The sequence below is a fragment of the Eretmochelys imbricata genome, chromosome 3 (assembly GCF_965152235.1).
Source record: "Eretmochelys imbricata isolate rEreImb1 chromosome 3, rEreImb1.hap1, whole genome shotgun sequence".
Taxonomy (NCBI): Eukaryota; Metazoa; Chordata; order Testudines; family Cheloniidae; genus Eretmochelys; species Eretmochelys imbricata.
The window spans coordinates 142,705,650-142,725,402 of record NC_135574.1 but is presented as its reverse complement, the minus strand read 5'-3'; the positions used below and the strand labels follow the sequence as shown (position 1 = coordinate 142,725,402).

General features: G+C 45.0%; 2 protein-coding genes and 1 long non-coding RNA gene across 8 annotated transcripts in view; 1 reads left to right on the top strand and 2 right to left on the bottom strand.

The window, feature by feature from the left end:
• Nucleotides 1-1,582, bottom strand: part of SLC30A6 (solute carrier family 30 member 6) — a 38,132-nt gene extending 36,550 nt beyond the window's left edge. The window contains exon 1 of one of the 3 annotated variants that reach the window (XM_077813515.1): nt 1,397-1,582. In XM_077813515.1, the coding sequence (XP_077669641.1) occupies nt 1,397-1,582 (186 nt within the window). The remainder of the gene's footprint in view (nt 1-1,396) is intronic. The other 2 variants (XM_077813517.1, XM_077813518.1) reach the window with 2 other exon arrangements.
• A 50-nt stretch (nt 1,583-1,632) lies between these two features.
• The window catches only part of LOC144262984 (uncharacterized), a 59,545-nt gene continuing 41,424 nt past the window's right edge, over nt 1,633-19,753 (top strand). Inside the window, exons 1-2 of the long non-coding RNA XR_013345691.1 lie at nt 1,633-2,081; nt 4,862-4,933. This is a non-coding gene — a long non-coding RNA (uncharacterized LOC144262984). The remainder of the gene's footprint in view (nt 2,082-4,861; nt 4,934-19,753) is intronic.
• The window catches only part of SPAST (spastin), a 61,833-nt gene continuing 50,711 nt past the window's right edge, over nt 8,632-19,753 (bottom strand). For all 4 annotated transcript variants that reach the window (XM_077813505.1, XM_077813507.1, XM_077813506.1 and 1 more), the window contains exons 16-17: nt 18,218-18,258; nt 8,632-12,314 (exon numbers count right to left, since the gene is read on the bottom strand). In XM_077813505.1, the coding sequence (XP_077669631.1) occupies nt 12,192-12,314; nt 18,218-18,258 (164 nt within the window). In that variant the 3' untranslated portion in view covers nt 8,632-12,191. The remainder of the gene's footprint in view (nt 12,315-18,217; nt 18,259-19,753) is intronic.

Genomic DNA, 19,753 nt, shown 5'->3' with positions numbered 1-19,753 from the left:
ATCTGAGCGAGGGGGATGTCACAACTTCCAGGGAGCCCCCCAAGTAAGTGCCACCCAGAGCCCACCTCACCCCATCATGTGTCCCAACCTCCTCCCATACCCAAACTCTGCTGCGGTGGGGGATGGGGAGGGGGAGAAGAACAGGACACGGGACACATGCAGTGGCCAATCCGTGACAAACCTGCAGCATTATTTATAAGTCCCTGACAAACCATTAACACTGGACCACAGCAGGGGCCTAGGCAGTCTCCACCTCCAACCATGCCCCACCCCTGCACCGCCTCTCTTCCCCACCAGCCACACTCCTTCCATAGGTTTCAGAGTAACAGCCGTGTTAGTCTGTATTCGCAAAAAGAAAAGGAGTACTTGTGGCACCTTAGAGACTAACCAATTTATTTGAGCATAAGCTTTCGTGAGCTACAGCTCACTTCATCGGATGAAGTAGCTCACGAAAGCTTATGCTCAAATAAATTGGTTAGTCTCTAAGGTGCCACAAGTCCTCCTACTCCTTCCACGTGTTCCTTTCTTTGCCACCCCCCCTTCCAGTAATGCACCAAGGCTGGCTTTGCCCTGCCGCAGCAGGCCACCCACTGATGGCTTCCAGTGCATGCAGGCAGTGCCAGTGCTAGCCCATTGGAGGCTCTAAGCAGGAATATTTGGGGGAGACCCTCAACGCACAACAATAATTATCTCTTATTATAGGGAGTCCCTTGAGCTGCTTGGCGCCCTAAGCAACTGCTTAGTCTGCTTATGTTTAGCACCAGCTTCACATGCAGAGCTCCTGGTTCATTCAGTGAGACAAGCCTGGTCTTCACCTAAAACTTAGGTCAACTTAGTTACACCGCTCGGGGCTGTGAACAGTGTCGCCCCTTCCCCGCCTGTAACAAGTGCCTACACCACAGCTGTGCCAGGCAGCGCAGATCCCCCTCAGGCGGCAGCAGGACAGCTGGTAACTGCCCTTTTCACGGCCCCCGCGGCACAGCCAAGAGCAGGTACCAGTGTCGCAGCTGCCGGCGGCGGGGCGGGCACTGAGGGGCTCGGAGGTTCGCGGGCCGGGGGAGCCACCAGGCCCTGAGCGCCGGCGGAGCGGGGTAGGCAGCTCTCAGCGTGCACGCTCCAGCGGCCCGGCCCACAGCAGCCTCCCAGCGCCGCTCGCCAGAAGCCACGTCCCCCAGGCCAGGCCAGGCCAGGCCAGGCCGCCCCGGGGCGGGGCCGGCGGTCGCGGCCAGGAGCTCATGTGAGGCCGAGGCGGTTTGAGCCTGGAGCCTGGGGAGCGCCAGCCCCACGCGGCCGGACGCCCGAGCGCGCAAGCAACGAGACCCTGGCCCGGGGCAATGGCAGCTCGGGGGCCACAGCAACGCGCTGCTCCTGCTCCCCCTCACCGGGGGCAACTCACCATGTTACTCCCCCGCCCAGCACCGGAACAGGCGGCTCCTACGCTCCCTGGGGTCGGAAGAGGCAGATCTACCAGTTGCCATGGTGAAAAAAGGGGGAGGAGCAATGTCACTTTTTTTCTTGGGGACGCCGGAAGTGACGCCAATACGTCAGGCGGGACGGAGCGGAGGGCGCCCGGCGCGCTCATCAGATGAGAGAGTAAATGCGCATGTGTGGGTCACGAGACCGTGGTCTCCTAACAGGGCGCGAGGACGGCGGCGTGGGCGCGTCGGGCGAGCAGCTGACGCCGACCACACTGCTCCTCCCCCAGCCGTGAAGGAAGAGCCCGGACCAATCAGCTCGCTCGCAGGGGGTGGCGTGCGGAGCGGGACAGTGGCTGCCTGTAGCGGGTGTTGCGGGCCTGGGCCAGCTGTTCTCAAGCCGCAGCGGCCCAGCTCCGCTGTGTGCTAAAGGCCGGCCGCGTGCCTAGCGTCCGCCGGGTTCCCAGCTGCGCGGGGCTGGGCTGCCGCGCCGGGTTGGGGCCTGGAGCAGCCAGACCCGCGAGCTCCGGGCCGGGGCAACTGGCCCGCCCTGCTTGGCGGGCTCCGGGGCTGCTGGCCGGCCGCCCCGCGCAGCGAGGGTTGCTGGCCCCGCGGCCCGGGTAACGCATTGTGAGCGGCCTATGCGGGCCCACAGTGTGTAAGCAGGTGAGACTCGCTGCCCGGGCGGGCCATGGCCCGGGCGCCGGGCGTTCTCGCCGGTAGCAGGCCGGCCGGAGCCAGCCTCCACCCGCCTCAGCGGAGAGCCCGACGCGCGAGGAGCTGCCCTGTTAAGGGAAACGCTGGTCCTGGCGCTGGCCGCACCAGTAGCAGCTCCTGCTTGTGCGTGCAGCCCTGCGCTGCTACGGCAAAGCAACGGCACCGGGCGCAGCGCGGGGAAAGAGCCTCTGTGATGATGCTGATGAGCTGGACTGGCCCAGCACACAGCAGTCTGGGTGTCCGAGCAAGGGGTTTTGCTGGTGTACCGGCCCCTCTCCATGAAGCACAACTATGGCTAGGGCCCTGCCAAATTCACAGCTGTGAAAAACGTGTCATGGACGTGTCACAGATTTCATGGTCCTTTTGCCCTGTGGCTATATAGATTTCAAAGGGATGGCCAGTGTTTCTCGAAATGGGGATCGTGACCCAAGAGCATCAGTTAAAAGCCAGGAAGCAAAGAGTAGGAATAAATGGATCGTTTTCACAACGGCTTGAGTTAAATAGCTGTCCCCCCCATGGATTTGTACGGGACTCTGCTGTTCAACATATTCATAAATGATCTGGGAAAAGGGTAAATAATGAGGTGGCAAAATTTGCAGACAGCTACAAAATTATTCAAGATAATTAAGTACAAATAAGAGTGTGAAGAGTTGACAAAGTTCACACAAGTCTGGGTGACAAAATGGGCTTGGGGGAAGAGGAGGGGCAGGACCATGGAAGAGGTGAGGCTTGGGGGGCCTCCCACTTTCAGGAAGAATCCATTGCCCCGATGTAAAGGTGAGAAAACATAATCCCAACTATGCACACAAATCCGTGGGGTCTAAATTAGCTGTTACCACTCAAAAAAGAAATCTTGGAGTCATTGTGGTTAGTTATCTGAAAACAGTTGCTCAATGTGCACCAGCAGTCAAAAAAGCTAACATTGTTAGGAACCATTAGGAAAGGGATAGATAACACAAAAAAATATGCCATTATATACATCCATGATATGGCCGCACCTTGAATACCGCTTGCAGTTTTGGTTGCCCCATCTCAAAAAGGATAGATTAGAATTGGAAAAAGTACAGAGAAGGAAAACAAAAATGATTAGGGGTATGGAATAGCTTCCATATGAGGAGAGATTAAAAAGACTGGAACTTTTCAGTTTGGAAAAGAGATGATTACGAAAAGATGTATTAGAGGTCTATAAAACCATTAATGGTGTGGAGAAAGTGAATAAGGAAGTGTGATTTACTCCTTTGCATAACACAAGAACCAGGGATCACCCAATTAAATTAATAGGCAGCAGGTTTAAAACAAACAAAAGGAAGGACTACTTCACACAACAGAGAGTCAACCTGTGAAACTCATTGCCAGGGATGTAGTGAAGGCTAAAACTATAACTGGGTTCAAAAAATAATTAGATAAATTCATGGAGGGCAGGATGGTCAGGGATGTAACCCCCTGGTCTGGGTGTTCTAAGCATCTAACTGCCAAAGGCTGGAATAATTGCCCTGTTCTGTTCATTCCTTCTGAAGCATCTGGCATCGGCCGCTGTTGGAAGACAGGATACTAAGCTAGATGGACCATTGGTCTGACCCTGTATGGCCATTCTTATGTTACCTCAGACAGGTGATTTTAACGGAAAAAATATCTTTATTTTGTGCCAGACCCAAGTCCTTCTAGATCTTAAGTGACTAATAATTAGATGGGCAGAGACATCATCGCAGATGTTTACTTAAGATCTAGGACGGTGGTTCTCAAACTTTTCTTCATGGACCGCTTGAACATTGCTGAGGGTCTCAGTGGACCACTTAATGATCTTTCTGAATGTTGTTTGTACCATTAGCTAACTATTGTAAAGCACTTCAGATAAAAGTGCTATATTAAAAAACCTTAATAATAAAAATTCTACAAATAAAAGCACACCACTCATATTTTAATATCAGTAGTCTTACCTTTTTAATGCGATGGATGTGCCCTTTCTCCCCTTCTGCAGCAGCCCCTGGGCTGGGGCTGGGAAGTAGGGGGGTCTCTCCCTCTCTCCCCTGCCACAGCAGTCCCCGAGCTGGGGCTGGGAAGGTTGGGGTTCTCTCCCTCTCTCCCCCACCGCAGCAGTCCCTGAGCTGAGGCTGGGAAGGAGGGCCGTCTCTCCCTAGCAGCCACAGCCCTGGAGCTGGGAAAAGTGGTCTCTTTCTTTGGCTGCCACAGCTCTGGATGTCCCAAATTCCCCCCCCCCCCGCCTCTTCTCACCCCATTGCCCCCTCCCACCTACCTCCTATTCCCTCCAAGGCCTCCACCTCACCTTACATGTGCATCTTCTCCAGGGTCCAGGCACCTAATTAGTGGAGCAACACCTGCACGGCTCCAGTAATTAGGTGGGTGGCCGCCCAAGCACGCACTGTAGAGGGAACTATCCGCGGACCACCTGAATGGAGCTCGTGGACCACTGGTGGTCCGCAGACCACAGTTTGAGAACCTCTGATCTAGGAGATGGGTGTAGCACACCATAGAAGTATTTTTTTCCATTGAACTGTCCTTTATGCTTATCTAAACAGGAAAAGAACTGTACAGCATTTTAGGGAAGGCAGTTCAGCCGCTGGCTCTAGCTGCGTCTCCCTTCTCCAGTCAACAGTGCAAGTCAGAAAGGAAGGAAGAAGAAAGGATAAACAGCACAGATGACAGTTATCCATGTCTATGCTTATTGTGGTTTCTGCTCATCATTTAGTTGAGTTTTGTTTCATATCCAGGGTGTTACTCTCCTGCAAAACTGAGGCTGTTAATCTTGACGTGCCTCGTGGCATTTTAAGGATCTGCAGAAGGTAAGTATTGGCTTCCTCATGTATAAGAATTAATTTCAGCTCACTGATGATTACTAACAAACTCCCAAGGACAGGGGGAGGTTAGGTCAGTGGTTTGAGCCTGCTAAACCCAGGTTGTGAGTTCAATCCTTGAGGGGGCCATTTAGGGATCTGGGGCAAAAATTGGGGATTGGGTCCTACTTTGAGCAGGGGGGTTAGACTAGATGACCTCCTGAGGTCCCTTCCAACCCTGATATTCTATGATTCTATGACAAGCAAGACATTTGGGAAAACTTGGTGCCTCATACAGATGGCCGGGATGAGGTCTGGAAATACAAAAAAAATATTGGTGGCAGAAGGAAGATGTTGTAGCTAAGACACATAACTAGCAGAGACCAGCTTTGAGATTTTCAAAAGCATCTGCCATGTTTATTACAGAGGTGCCCAAGAATGGGGCCCCGTTGTGCTAGGCACTGTACAGACACAGAGTAAATGGCCCCTGCCCTAATGAGCTTACAATCTAAATAGATGTGTGAGGGAGAGGATTTGGAGCAACCAACCAGTCAGGAAAGGGCTGAGGAAGCCCCATCAAAACTGTAGAAAATTCTTTGAATGTCCAAAGGTCCCTTCTTTGGTTGTTTCTGTTCCTACCTGGCTGTCTCCTCTCTGCAGTTTTCCCCTCAGAGCGCATGGCCAGGGAAAGGGAGGCAGCACATATGGGCTAGTGCCCCCAGACTGTGTGGGGAAGGGTCAGGAAGATGAGGAGGGGAGGTTCCCTTGCACTGTTCTTGAAAGAGTAATAGAATAGTTTATGAGCACAACAAAGGGTGCAATATGTTCACAGGAAATATTTCTAGAATAAATTCTTTGGGGGCAGTGCCACTACCAGGAGCACAAGCCCCACTGAAAGTCAATAAGACTTGTGCTCATAAATCACTTGGAAACTTCTGAAAATCCCAGCCCTTGATTCTAGTCTTAGCTCCACCACAGCCCTTTTATGACACCTTGAACAACTCACTTCAGCTAAATTCCAGCTCCTAGCCAGACTAACTAAGCAGGAGCTGAGGGAAGGAAGCTCTTCTGAGCCATGGAGTAGCTTCAAAACTGTTTTTCACAGCCTACACCAGGCTGACAACTGTAGACCCTTCCCACTACCCACAAACAGGGAGAGGAATAAGACAAGACTATCTGTGCACATAATTGTTTGATCTGGACCTGAACCCCATCTCATGCAAAATAGGGTCCTTTTCCATAACGAAATTCCATGTGTGCGCATGCACAAATCTCCACGTGCAAACCCCCTTTCTGCACCAGAACTGCACTGGTTCTGCTGCCAGCAGTCTCTGCTCAGATTGGGTTTTGACCTTACTCATCAGTGAAATGGAGTTATTTGCCTCTCTACTAGAGGTAAAAATTGACAAGTTTTTAAAGCACATGGAGATACGCATAATGATATTTGTGAACATATAAAATGTCATGCCTGTGTTTTCTAGCAAACTTGAGAACTGTTTTCCTATCATCATACTTTTAACAATTTCTCCATAATGTGTCTGTACCTGCTGGCTCAGACCATCCTTGTAGGAGCAAGAAAAGATTCCTGTCCTAGTGAATTCTTCATCACTTTAGATAAGATCATGATATTAGAGCTCTAGTCTTCACAGACCCCAATGAGGCAAATGTTAGAAATTTACACTGTGCTGTTCCTGGGCATTTGCAATTTATGGTACTGGTTAAATTTATTCAAGCTCTCCCTCCTACCCTGCATAAGACATGCCCTACGCTCTCTAGCCTGGAAACATAGGAATTGATACCCCCAAGCAGATCTGTGGTCCACTTCATCCACTATTTTGTCTCCAACCATGGCCAGATGCAAGTGTTTTAGAGGAAGGTATAAAGTCCCAGTAATGGACAATTATGCAATAAAGCTAGCCAAAATGTCTTTCTAATCCAGGTTGTTGATTGACAGAGATGAATATTCCTTACACTTCAATCCTCTTGAAAAACATTTTGCTACTGTTTCTGGATCACTGCATTAGCTTGACTTATTTGTTCTTCATTTTTCCTATCAAACAACCAAGCTGACTGGGATAACACAAGGCAGGAGATGGCTGATGGTGATGCTCCTGTTTCCATGATGCTTGGCCAAGTCTTTGGGTTATTTTAAAACTATCTCCTATCTAGTACAGAGCTACAAGATTCCATGGCTGAGGTTTTAGCAGTCCAAGCATATGCTATAGGACACTTTACCAAGACGTACCAAGGGAAATGAGACTGAGAAGGGGGGTTGGGGTGGATTGTTAACTCAGAGCACAATAGCAGGCTAACCTCATTCAAATGTATATTCACCATTTTAAACAAGGGCAAGTCACCCAAAATATCCCAGTCCCACACACTACGCTTTATTTTGGACCATTACCATAAATTATCTTATCAAGTGAACTTGTGTGAAATAGGTCTTGCTGCATTTACTGTGTCTTAAGGTAGGTTAACTGTGCACACAATGTACACAACAGCTCACGGCATCACTTTGTTTTAATGAATAATTTTAATGTGGAGAACGAACAAAAATATTTTTATCTGGTAATCCCCTGGGTAGAGAAGGCAAGCAGGGCTCCCATGCTCTGCCAGTATATGGCACAGATGAAAGTTTTATTACCGAGCATGGTAGATGTTTAGCAGCGGTTTAGAAACAGCTGGTAGTGCCAGGTTTTTTTTGTTGTTGTTCCTTCTCCAAAAGGCAAAATCCATGCAAACTTGACTATCACAGACCACCTTCACACTCCAAATCTCCCCCTTGCGTGGGTATTTGGCTCTTCAGCTACTGCAAACCTGGCACTCTGCACTGAGTTCTCAGTACTGCTCATGGGAGAAACAGCACAAACTAACCTGATTCCAAAAAAGAATCAAACCCACTTTTAAAATGATGTTCTGATGTAAACTATATCTTCTGAACCAAAGCCAGAACGTCTAAGGACTTGTTTGGGCATGGCTTTGGATTAATTCATAAATCCATAGCTGATGCCTAACATATAACCCTCATAGCCCATATTTATTTTAAAATATTTCCTTGATAGATGATACTCAACAGCTTAGGACCCCAATTAGTGGACCATTTAGAATAAAATTCTATCAGTGGCCAGAAAGGTGTCTCAGTATAAAAATAATAATAATAATAACCCTGAAGACCTTAAAGCCTAAATGCACACTTGATGTCAGGAAGAGCCAGCGTAAACACTGAGGGAGGGTGGGAGGTGCAGGGAAAGACAGGGAATAACATAAGATTGATCACTCAAAGCTACTGACAATTGGCTGTTATGATAAATATAAAAAAAGTGACATGGAGCTGTTGGCCAGATTCCATAGATGAGGTGAGTTTAAAAAAGCATGAATGGAGAAGACCTCCTCCCCCAGTATTACAATGTCAGAATGACTTGCCCAAGGTCAGACACTATGAAGTCACTGGAAGGAAGTGTCATGAAGTTAAATTCCCAGGCTTCTGCCCTAAGCCCTAGATCACACATTCTCCCAGCTTCACAAAATAACCAATTTCCCCAACTTTCACCATCTTCGTTTTTGTAAGTCTGGTCACTCAAAAAATATGGAGAGAGAATTTTATCTAAGCAGGAGTCAGCTGAGCAGCTTTAGCAGCGCTGAGCCATGTTTTCCTTGCATTTTCAGAGCTGTTGGCTCAGCCCACTGGGATTAAACAGTCACTCAAATCACAGTTTCCACTTTTTTATTTGTAATTTAGCATGATTTTGAGGTAATCACACATTCAATTTCAGCACATTATTTAATTAGGAAATAGCACTTAGGTTTACATTAGCTTTTTAAATGAGTCATGTCCCACAGAAACTAAATATATGAGGTATATACACGTTCCCCCTCAGCTTCCCCCCTGCCCCCCAAGTGATCTGGTATTACATCAGAAAATCTTAAACGCCATAGCTATTTAATAAGCTTTGGATTTATCAGAGGCTCTTCGTTTTGGACATTTTATGTAACAAAACTGACAGAGAAACGGTAAAAACAAGACAAATTGCAACATTTTATTGTAGGGCAACCAACACTGTGAAACTAAAGCTATGTGACTGCTCACCATGCTTTTATACATACATTTTTCCTTTATCAATAAAAGGACATAGCTTAATACTCCATAGCAACGTTTATAACATTTCAGAATCCAAACATTCACAAAAGGACACTCTTGAATACAAGTCTCTCAGAGCAAAAATACAAGTAACCTCACTCCAGTTTGAGTCATCAGGTAAATTTGCTGCAAACGATTATATTTTTTTGTCTGCACCTTTGGTTTTTGTAACTCTGGGTTATGAAAAGTGGCCTCTTGACATGGCTCAACTTTTTACTCACGTGGAGGACCAAAATCTGAAACACTCCACTATATCTGAGGTCCTCTGTTAGGTGAAGGACTAGATTAAAAAAAGGATTCCTCCCACTAGTCATCAAAAAATGACTGGCTTTCTGTAGTATCTTGACCTGGAGTGACAGAAGCCAGTTTTTTAAACTCAAACTCTGTGCGCAGAACCTGGATGGAGCCACTGGGCAAGCAAGAAGGAATGGCTGACTTGAAGATAAGGCAGACCCATTCTCCTATTCAGACCCATTCCCAGGACTCCAGTCTGCTCACAAGGCATACCTGTAGTGAGAGAAGTCCGCAAGAATGTGCTACAGTACCGGGCTGCACTTTTTGCCTGGTCTCTTCCAGTTCTGTGCTCTGAGAAAATGCAGTGCCTAATTGCTTGAGAAAAGGTGTAAAAGGGGTCAGTGACCTGTCTGGCTGTACAGCAGAGATTAAGGAACTAATCCTCTTCACCTCTGATGCATATGCATGTTTAAAGTTTCTCTATGATCCTAGCTAATAATGCTTCATCATCCAGGTGTTTTCCATTAACCGGTGATCCTTACACTTCAGGTGGAACATTATACTGCTAATGAGCACTTATTTAAATTTGACACTACTAATAAAACATGAAGGAATGGACTAAAAGAAAAATTTAGATTAGTTAGCAGAAAAAAGAAAAGACTATAAAGATATCTACAATAAAAACTATTTACCTAAAGTAGTAATTATTGCACCATAAGGTGCTTGAGACAAGATTACACAATTTCATGGAAAGAGAAATGAGGGGTCTTAAGAGGTCTGACTAGTTAACCAAGAGGTATTAACCAAGAAGTACTATCCAATTTTAGTGATGAAACCTATGACTGAATTACCCAGCAGTGCAAAGCAAGTGCTTCAAAATTCTAAGGCCCAAAGTGGTTAAAAAAGTCTCTTTAGAAAGCTGAGGCATTGAAATCCTATAATGCTACTGGCAGTGGCTACCTTTCCAAGCAGTCCTGAGAGGTGGATCAGGGGACCAGAACTCACATACCTTAATTATGTATGACACCACATAGTTGAGAAACTTTGCACTCTTGAAGTTTTCTAATCAAACTGGTTATACTCTTTAAAAGGCATTTCAGTGTAACAGTGCCTCTATTTCTTATCACCTCCTATTGCCTTATTTGATTTTTGTAATATTAAGCCATCTCTGCAGTTCTTCAAACATGAATAGAACAATCGTGTTTACGTCTCTGAACAGCTGACAGTTTCTGCTGTTATATACTTCCCAATATTGTGCAATGGATAAAAGAGGGCTCTGTTGTAGAATTGTAAGCACCCTAGTTCTACATCAGCTAGTTCCTTTTATAGCTAAAACTATAAGATCACCTGTCCTCAGTGTTTTGACTGCTCCATTCCTGAAGCAGTAAGAAAAGTATTTTAATGACAATCTTAATAGAAAACTCAAGTTTCCAATTTCCGAAGAAAAACTACAAACAAGCTGTATAAACAGATTTCTTAAACAATTACTGACAGTAAAAATCCATGCACTATTTTTGTAGCAAAATCTTCACAAGTGTGGGGTGGTTTTCTTTGTTTTTAATTACTGAAGAAAAAAATATGTTTTTCAAAGCTGTCACAGGATGCCTTCCTACAGACGTTTTCTCATGATGTTTTAAGCATAGTTTAGCTCCACAGTAGTGTTTGTAAACAAAAGTGTTGCCCATATGCAGTACAGGCCAAATATGCATTTCCCTTTACTACAGTAGTTAAAGACCATGATTTAAGTGTTTCTATTTACTACAGTAGGTCATTTATTTAATAAAAATTCAGGTGTTTATTTTAAAGAATGTATTTTACTTTTTAAAAAAGATCAGTTGAGTTTATTTTAGATTTTAGTATACAAACCAAAGCACATGAAAGGTATAAAAATGTTAGTGTGTGCTATGTATTAAATATCTAGCCACTTATTTTAATGCTCTGCTCTGTAGATTAAAAAAAGCAAGGACCAGAATGGAAACTTAACTAAAAGTTTAGTTATTGTAAACAGAAATGAATACAGAGTAGAAACACTAGTTCTAAAACTTCACAATTTGACAGAATCATTTATTCTCTCCAAAATCAGTTGGGTTTCAAGTAGAAGTTAACACACCATAAGAATAAACCAACATTCTACAGTGGAAGCTTTACAAATGAATTAAAGAAAAATACTGCTGGCAAAAATGGCTTAGTATAGCAATTCTATAATGTAATAATTGTTAATTTCAACTGGTTTGATAGGATTTTTGCTGTTCTGCTACCAAAGGTCTTTTTTAAAAAAACTGTTCTGTGAACTGTATGGCCACACTATAACCAGACAAAAGACAAGGTAGTAGCAGACCAGCTGCTTTCCATTTGGATACTTTTTTTTTTTTAAATAATGCTAATTCCCAATGCTGTTCTTCCTGTTGCAGAGGGAAATGGTTTATTTGGCACAATATGGATAAAAATATTAAAAACTGAAACAAAAATTTACGAAGTTCCAGTTAGAAGTTAGTAGTTACCAGGAAGAGAGCAGGAAAAGTAAATGTCATGAGACAAATTTAAAAAAACAAGCAAGGGTATAAATCTTTCAACAGTCAATACAATTGGACCTTATATCGCCAACAAAATACACAGATTAATGTTCATACCATGATTAGATTGCTAGAAGTCTTACCCCAGGTCTTATTGTGCTTTAACTTACATGCCCTGTGAGTAAATCCTGACTAAAAAGGCACAGAGGCCTTAATCAACTTTTCACATTGTATAATTTTTCTTTTTCAATCAATCAATCTCAAGTTGCCAGTGCAGATATTTAAAGATCTGTGAAGTCCTGTAAACTCTGGCTGCATTCCCGGTCTGTATCAATTGCTCATTGCAGGCAGCACTGTCTCCTCACTTTTACACAGCAGTTCTTCAAACTGTAGTATCACCAAAGTCCTTGTTCCAGCGAATATATGCATCCAGGGTTTGAGGGCTCAAACTGCGCTTTATCTTCTTCAAAGACTCGGTGAAATCTGACAATCTGATATTCCTCATCTAGACAAAATATGAAAGGCATTTTAAGACCATGAATGTGTTCATGTGTCATGTGCTTACTCAATAAATGAAGGCTTTGGACTTGACTTTCAGAGCAATACAATATAAATGAGTGCTAAATATTGGGTTTGTGTAACCAAGATAGAGTTAGATTACAGTGAGAAACACAGGTAATACAGCGATGAGCTGCCAAAATCTTAACAACTGGTTCCCTATAAAAAGTTCTGATTTAAGGGCTATACCCCAGTATGTATTTTTTGTACCAACACGGTTACCATCTGTCCTTATTTTCCTATTTTATTTTTAAATTTTAAAAATTCCTCCTGGACGGCGATTTAAGAACCAAAAAGCCGGACATGCCAGGGAAAATACGGATGTATGTTAACCCTGCCTAAAATTTCTTTTTTAAAAAGATGGGCCTGAACTAGAAATGAGCTCCGTTTCACACGTGTGGGTCCCCGCCACTCCCTGGGGTGTGCTAGGGTGACCAGATGTCCCGATTTTATAGGGACAGTCCAGATTTTGAGGTCTTTCTTATATAGGCTCCTATTATCCCCCACCCCGTCCTGATTTTTCACACTTGCTGTCTGGTCACCCTAGGGTGTGCACATGTGTGGGTCCCAGCTGCTCCCTGCCCCCCTCATTGAAGCAGGTGTGCAGGGTTACTGTCCTGGGAACTGCAGGGCACCAGTGGACGTGGGGCCAGCTACAGACAGGGGCGTGGGGAGCTGGCTGCAGGCAGGCCAGGGGGGGGCTGGCTGCAGGCAGGCCAGGGGGGGGCTGGCTGCAGGCAGGCCGGGGGGGGCTGGCTGCAGGCAGGCCAGGGGGGGGCTGGCTGCAGGCAGGCCAGGGGGGGGCTGGCTGCAGGCAGGCCAGGGGGGGGCTGGCTGCAGGCAGGCCAGGGGGGGGCTGGCTGCAGGCAGGCCAGGGGGTGCGTGCGGCAGGGGCTGGCTGCGGGCAGGGGGTGCAGGGGTGGCTGGAGACGGGCTGGCTGTGGGCAGGGTGGTGGGTGCTCACAGGGAGGGCGGCTCAGAGCAGCCCAAGCAGCAGGATGCAGTCCAGGCCCAGCAGAGCAGCCAGGGACCCACCAGGCAGCAGCGGGAGCCCCAGGGCCAGGGGAGCAGTAGCAGCAACAGGGCTCATGCCCAGGGCCAGGCAGCAGTTCACATGGCTCCTGCACTGCAGTGCCCCCGGTGGCCAGAGGCCATCAACGCCTCAGCACCCCCTGCAGGGAAGCGGGTTAACAACCAGTTCTAAAACTGCTTCAAAATTTAACAACCGGTTTGCGCGAACTGGTGTGAACTGGCTCCAGCTCACCACAGAGGTAATACACTATACAAAAATCTGTTTTAAGTCTCTTGTGATCTAGAATGGCCAAAGTGAAATATTATTTTCTATTCCACTAGGTGGTGCTAGCCAATGCATGTGAGGGGCCTTGGTCCCATCAGAGTAGTTCATGGTGTTTTTTCCACAGATAACAGGATTAAAATGTCATATAATTCAGTGGGGGTTTTGTTGTGTAATGTCCCCAGTCCACAGAGGGGACTTACTCTCCAAAATTATATTAGGACATAACTTCAGAACATTGCTCTAAGGCAGGGGTTCCCAACCTTGGTTCGCGGCTTGTTCAGAGTAAGCCCCTGGTGGGCCGTGAGATGCTTTGTTTACTTGAGTGTCCAGAGGTATGGCCGCTCGCAGCTCCCAGTGGCTGCTTCCCGCAGCTCCCATTGGCCAGGTACAGCAAACTGCAGCCACTGGGAGCTGTGAGCGGCTGTACCTGTGGACGCTCAGGTAAACAAAATGTCTCATGGCCCGCCAGGGGCTTACCCTGTACAAGCCACAAATCAAGTTTGGGAAACCCTGCTCTAAGGAGTCAAAAGAACAGTCAGGCTATAAAGAATTATGTGCTAAGAACTGGGAGGCAGAGGTTTATTAAAAGAACGGTAAAATAGTGTAGGCAAATTTCCAGATTGCCAAACAAACAAAACAGTTTCTACATCTTTCACAGCTTGGGAGACTGAAAAGCTGTCCAAGTCTGTGAGCCTAGTAAACAAATCACTAAGACTTTGTTCTAAACTGCCCTGCAGTTTAGATTACACAAACTAAAAGGCTCCTAGTTCATATTAGCATACTCCTCTTCAAAAAGGGCTGAGTTTAGTTTGCATCTGCAGCATCCACTCGGGAAAGTTACAGTGCAGCGCTTTGGTCATACCACTATTCACACCCACAGTAGGCCTTCGGGGCAGCACAGACAAACCCTACATGAATAAACACATTACAATCTCAAAAGCTCCACATTTCTTTGGGCCTAGTGTTTGCTGGTGCAGCCAGATGTGTCACAGTGACAAGAGACAAAGAGAAATACTATGGGGAGAGGGGCTGCAGCAGATTTCTTTTTTAAAATATACAGTCAAATCCTATGACAAGGCATTCAGCTTGGTGTAGAAAAAATCCACGATCCAAGAATGGCTGGCTGAGTACTATTAATAAGTAGAGTACATACAAATGCATCACATCTATATGGGCCCCCTATGATTGCTTCTTCTGCTTACCCTGTCAGAGGTAAGTCTTTAGAGACATGGGCAGCGATCACCTTACAAATACAACACGATTGTGGGAGTCCCCTATGTCTCAGGGTGACCCACATCTCTTACATGGGCTTCATCTCTTTACAAAAGTTTGGACAACAAGGCTGTGGGATGTTGCACTCCATGTGTTTTATGGAAATGTGCTTATGAGTGTGAATATGATGTAAGTGGAATATGCTTTATGCAAAAGGTCTCTTGCAAGGTATCATAACAAAAGTTATAACCTACTCAATATATTCCTCCTATTTGTATGCATGCATCATTCTTGTATCTGAAGCTAGAAATATGAAGTATAACTGAGGTCCTATTGTAATTATGCAAAGTGTGGGCCATTAATGGTTTAGAATCTTGATGGCTCCCATTGACTAGGACAATTGGTTGTAAATGGTTTATTTACCTGCAAGCCTTCCTGTGTACCTGTGGGCCAGCCCAGGAAGAATGGAGACTAGGGGTCTTATAGGTTTCAGAGTAACAGCCCTGTTAGTCTGTATTCACAAAAAGAAAAGGAGTACTAGTGGCACCTTAGAGACCAACCAATTTATTTCAGCATAAGCTTTCGTGAGCTACAGCTCACTTTATCGGACATGCTCAAATACATTTGTTAGTCTTTAAGGTGCCACTAGTACTCCTTTTCTTTTTAGGGGTCTTACAGTGACATCTGACCATGTCACATGATACTGGAATACCTCTTAATCCTTGTACTTTTCCACTGATGAGACGGGGTGGGGACAAGCACAGACAAAAGATTCCCACCTTGTGCCAAAGCTATAAAAAGGGGTGGAGCAGGACAAAAGGGGCTGCCAATCATGAGAAAACCCCTGCTTACCACCTGAGATGTCTGCCAGAACTAACAAGGACTGTACCAGGGGAAAGGATTGGGCCCAAACTAGGAAGGAGTCTAGTCTGTAAAATAAGTGTATTGAAACATCTCTGAGGGTGAGATATTACCTGTAATCAGTTTCTTAATGAATTAGGCTTAGACTTGCGTGTTTTTGCTTTATTTTGCTTGGTGACTTACTTTGTTCTGTCTGTTATTACTTGAAACCACTTAAATCCTACTTTTTATACCTAATAAAATCACTTTTGTTCATTAATAAACCCAGAGTAAGTGATTAATACCTGGGGGAGAAAACAGTTGTGCATCTCTCTATCAGTGTTAGAGAGGGCGTACAATTTATGAATTTACCCTGCATAAGCTTTATACACAGAGTAAAATGGATTTATTTGGGGTTCAGCCTCCCAGAAAGGCTGAACAATGGACATTGGGAAAGTCCCTGTTAATTGAGAACAATTGTTAATTGAGGGCTGAGTGAATCTCAGTTTCAGTGAACTGCAGAGAGGTGTGGCACAACCTCTGGGTCTATGCTGGAGCTGACTGGAGTGTCTAACTCAGCAAGACAGGAGTGGAGAGGCACCTGTTCTGGCAGGAGGGTTGTTCTCAGTGGTATCTCAGCTCACTGAGTGACAGTCTCAAGGGGAGTCTCTGTGACCGAACCCATCACAGGCTGCATCTCTGAACAAATAAGCAGCCACGAAATAAAGCTTCTCCCTGCTCCTCTCCTGCAATATGTATGGGGCATGCACATACTGGGGCAGGTTTCAGAGTTACAGCCGTGTTAGTCTGTATTCGCAAAAAGAAAAGGAGTACTTGTGGCACCTTAGAGACTAACCAATTTATTTGAGCATAAGCTTTCGTGAGCTGTAGCTCACGAAAGCTTATGCTCAAATAAATTGGTTAATACTGGGGCAGAAGAGCTTGCAGATTCCTCAGCCTATCTAACTCCTCTGCCACTTGGAGGTTGGTGTTCAAAGTCTTCCCCTTTGTCGCTCTGCCTTTGCTCCATGTTTTTCAGGAGGAAGTTCCAGACTACGCGCTTTGATTAGTTCAGCATTTTTTTGAATGTACTTTTTTGAGATTCAGTATGAAGGTTTTTCTAAACAGCAGCATAGTTACTAGGCTATGACATATCACTTAAGCTGCTGGTTTGGCAGTACCTCCCTGTGATGGACGTGGAAATGCTATGTAACTTAAGAATACTGAGATGCACTAATTTTGTGAATATCATATCAAGTGGTCCATATATGCACACTTCCTCATGATAAACACACTAATCAGGTGCACCAGTAATTCTGTATCTGTGTGCTATGAACCCCCACTAAATCAACAGGTTTTATTATTTGTATTATTGTAGTTGTGGACCCATTGTGCTAGGCACTACAAACACAGGGGGGAGGGGGAGGGGGAGAGAGAGAGGAGAGTGTGTGCGCGCACGCGTGTGTGTGTTCCTGCCCTAAAGAGCTTACAGTTCAGACTACAGTTTGCATCTTTTGTTGGGAAAACTAACCTGTTTATAAAATAAAATGACAGGATTCTTTTCAGCTACTATGAATGATTTAAACCCAAAGTAAGTTTCAATATACCACCATCTGCTGGTGGGCACTGTAGAGTCTATGAAGTTTGACCCAAGTCAAATCTCACCTGCATTCTCTCCAGATGCACAAGCTACATGGAGTGGTAATCTATTGCACCAAGTATTTTCTGAAAAAAGTCTTAGTCTTCCCACCCTTACCGCTAATATGGGCCAAATTGTGCCCACACTTGTGTACATCCCATCCAGTCCTACCGAAGTTCTGGGGTGTAAGTTAGCACAGAATTTGACACTACCTCAATTACTGTTCTTACACTTATTCTCAGCATAGATCTTATGAATTTTTTACCACACCTGCCAAAAACACACATTCGTATTGATATTTCAAAATAGCTTCTTAAAAAAAAAATCACTGCAATTCAGCATTTCGTATTGGCAAATAGAATTTTGTTAGAAATAACTGATAAAGTTAGTTTTCCAGATCTGAAGTAGCTGCTATGCGTAAGCTTAAAAGTTTGTCTCTCTCACCAACAGAAGTTGGTCCAATCAAAACTTGTCTCTCTAATATGCTGGGACCAATACTGCATACATAAAGTTATCACAGTCATTGTAGCTTTTCAGTGTGCGTCTGGGGGAAGCCTCACGTTCCATGCTACCAATATTTTTAAAGAGACCTTTTCACTTAACTCAATCAAGGAAAAATGTTAAAAAATTAGGCAACAATATTTTTACAATAATTTAGAAACATGTATCAGAAGGGTAGCCATGTTAGTCTGTATCCACAAAAACAACCAGGAGTCTGGTGGCACCTTCAAATAAATCTGTTAGTCTTTAAGGTGCCACCGGACTCCTGGTTGTTTCTTTAAAAAAAAACAAAAAAAAAAAACAACACAACAACATCTGTATATGTTCCACCCAGAAAGGAAGTCATGTTATAGCAGCTTACCTCACTGGCAGACATATTCTTTACCTGTTCTGGTTTTAGTTCTGTTAAATAAAAAAAAATAAGAGCAATGAGTTTCACAAGAAAAACATCAAAACATTGTATGTTCACTGCTACTCTGAAAAGTGCTTAAAAATGGCACCTTGCAACTCAACATGCCTGCTCCTTGTATCTTCCAAGTGATATCTGCTTGCTTTAAGTGACGAAAATTTGTGTTGCTTTTCACTACTCTTAGTCTTACACAGCCAACACAGCTGAGCGTGTGAAAGGATTACCTTTCTCTTTGTGCAATCAGATTTATTAAGTTCAAGTCGGTTAAATGAGTTTGCACAAGTTTAAAAGCAATGATTCTATAGGTGTATTTAAATAATGACCCCACTGACAATAGGTTGCACAGCAGAGTATAACTGAGAGCATTCGTTTGCCCTGCAGGAGTTTTACTACCAGTAGGGTATGAGAAGAGTTGTAGTTTGTAGGGCTGGCATTTAGAAAGAACATTTTTTTTCACTTCATGTTTTAGATGGAAGCCAGAAAGGAGGAGGAGGACGTGGAGAGGGAAAAGACATCCAACCCCACAGTGTAGTTTTTATGGGCTCTTCTCAGAGAAGTACATTCTAAATATGAAGATTTTTACATTGCAGACAAAATGTACATTTTAGTGCACCAATCAGTTGCAAGTGTAAGCACATAATGTTTCCAATTTGCTGGAGGAATATAACTTATGATGGCTCTTATGAGACAGCCACTTTTAATACAATACCGCTCCCCAATTTTCATGCAGTGTAGTACACCTGTGATTCCCAAAGTCACAGAATCAGACTATCAGGGTTGAGAAGGGACCTCAGGAGGTCATCTAGAGGAACCTCCTGCTCAAAGCAGGACCAATCCCCAGTTTTTGCCCCAGATCCCTAAATGGCCCCCTCAAGGATTGAACTCACAACCCTAGGTTTAGCAGGCCAATGCTCAAACCACTGAGCTATCCTTCCCCTCACCCCGACTCATAACAGCCCATTAAAAGTAGCTACTGAAGGGAAAGTAGACAGAAAGAAGAGCTACTTGTCAGCAACTGGAGTTCAGAATATTTACAGATCCACACTCTAGAATTTGTGCGCTGTACGTCAAATCCATGAATCACTTCAAAACAACTTACTATTGGGGGACCTGTGGCACCTCAACCCACGTAAAGTCAGGTTACAGAAGGACTACATCCTCCAGTTGCCCTCAGTTCTTTTTTGCCTGCCTGAAAGACTCCAAAGTGGAGAGGAGGGTGGGACAGCGTGGCAGAGGCACACAGAAGCAATATATTTGGAAACTCCAGTTACCGTTAAGGAGTCATCTCTTCTTCATAAAATTGTCTCTGCTGATCCCCTACGTAGAAGATTAGCTAACAGTAGCAATACCTAGAAGGACTGCGTAGTTGAACAATGACTGAAGGACTGCCTTTCTGACACAAGCATCCAATTTGGCTCCTGCATTGAGAGTGAGTGAGTAGTGCTAAACAACAAAGTGTTGTTTTAACTAAAAATTTCAAAGAGAGGA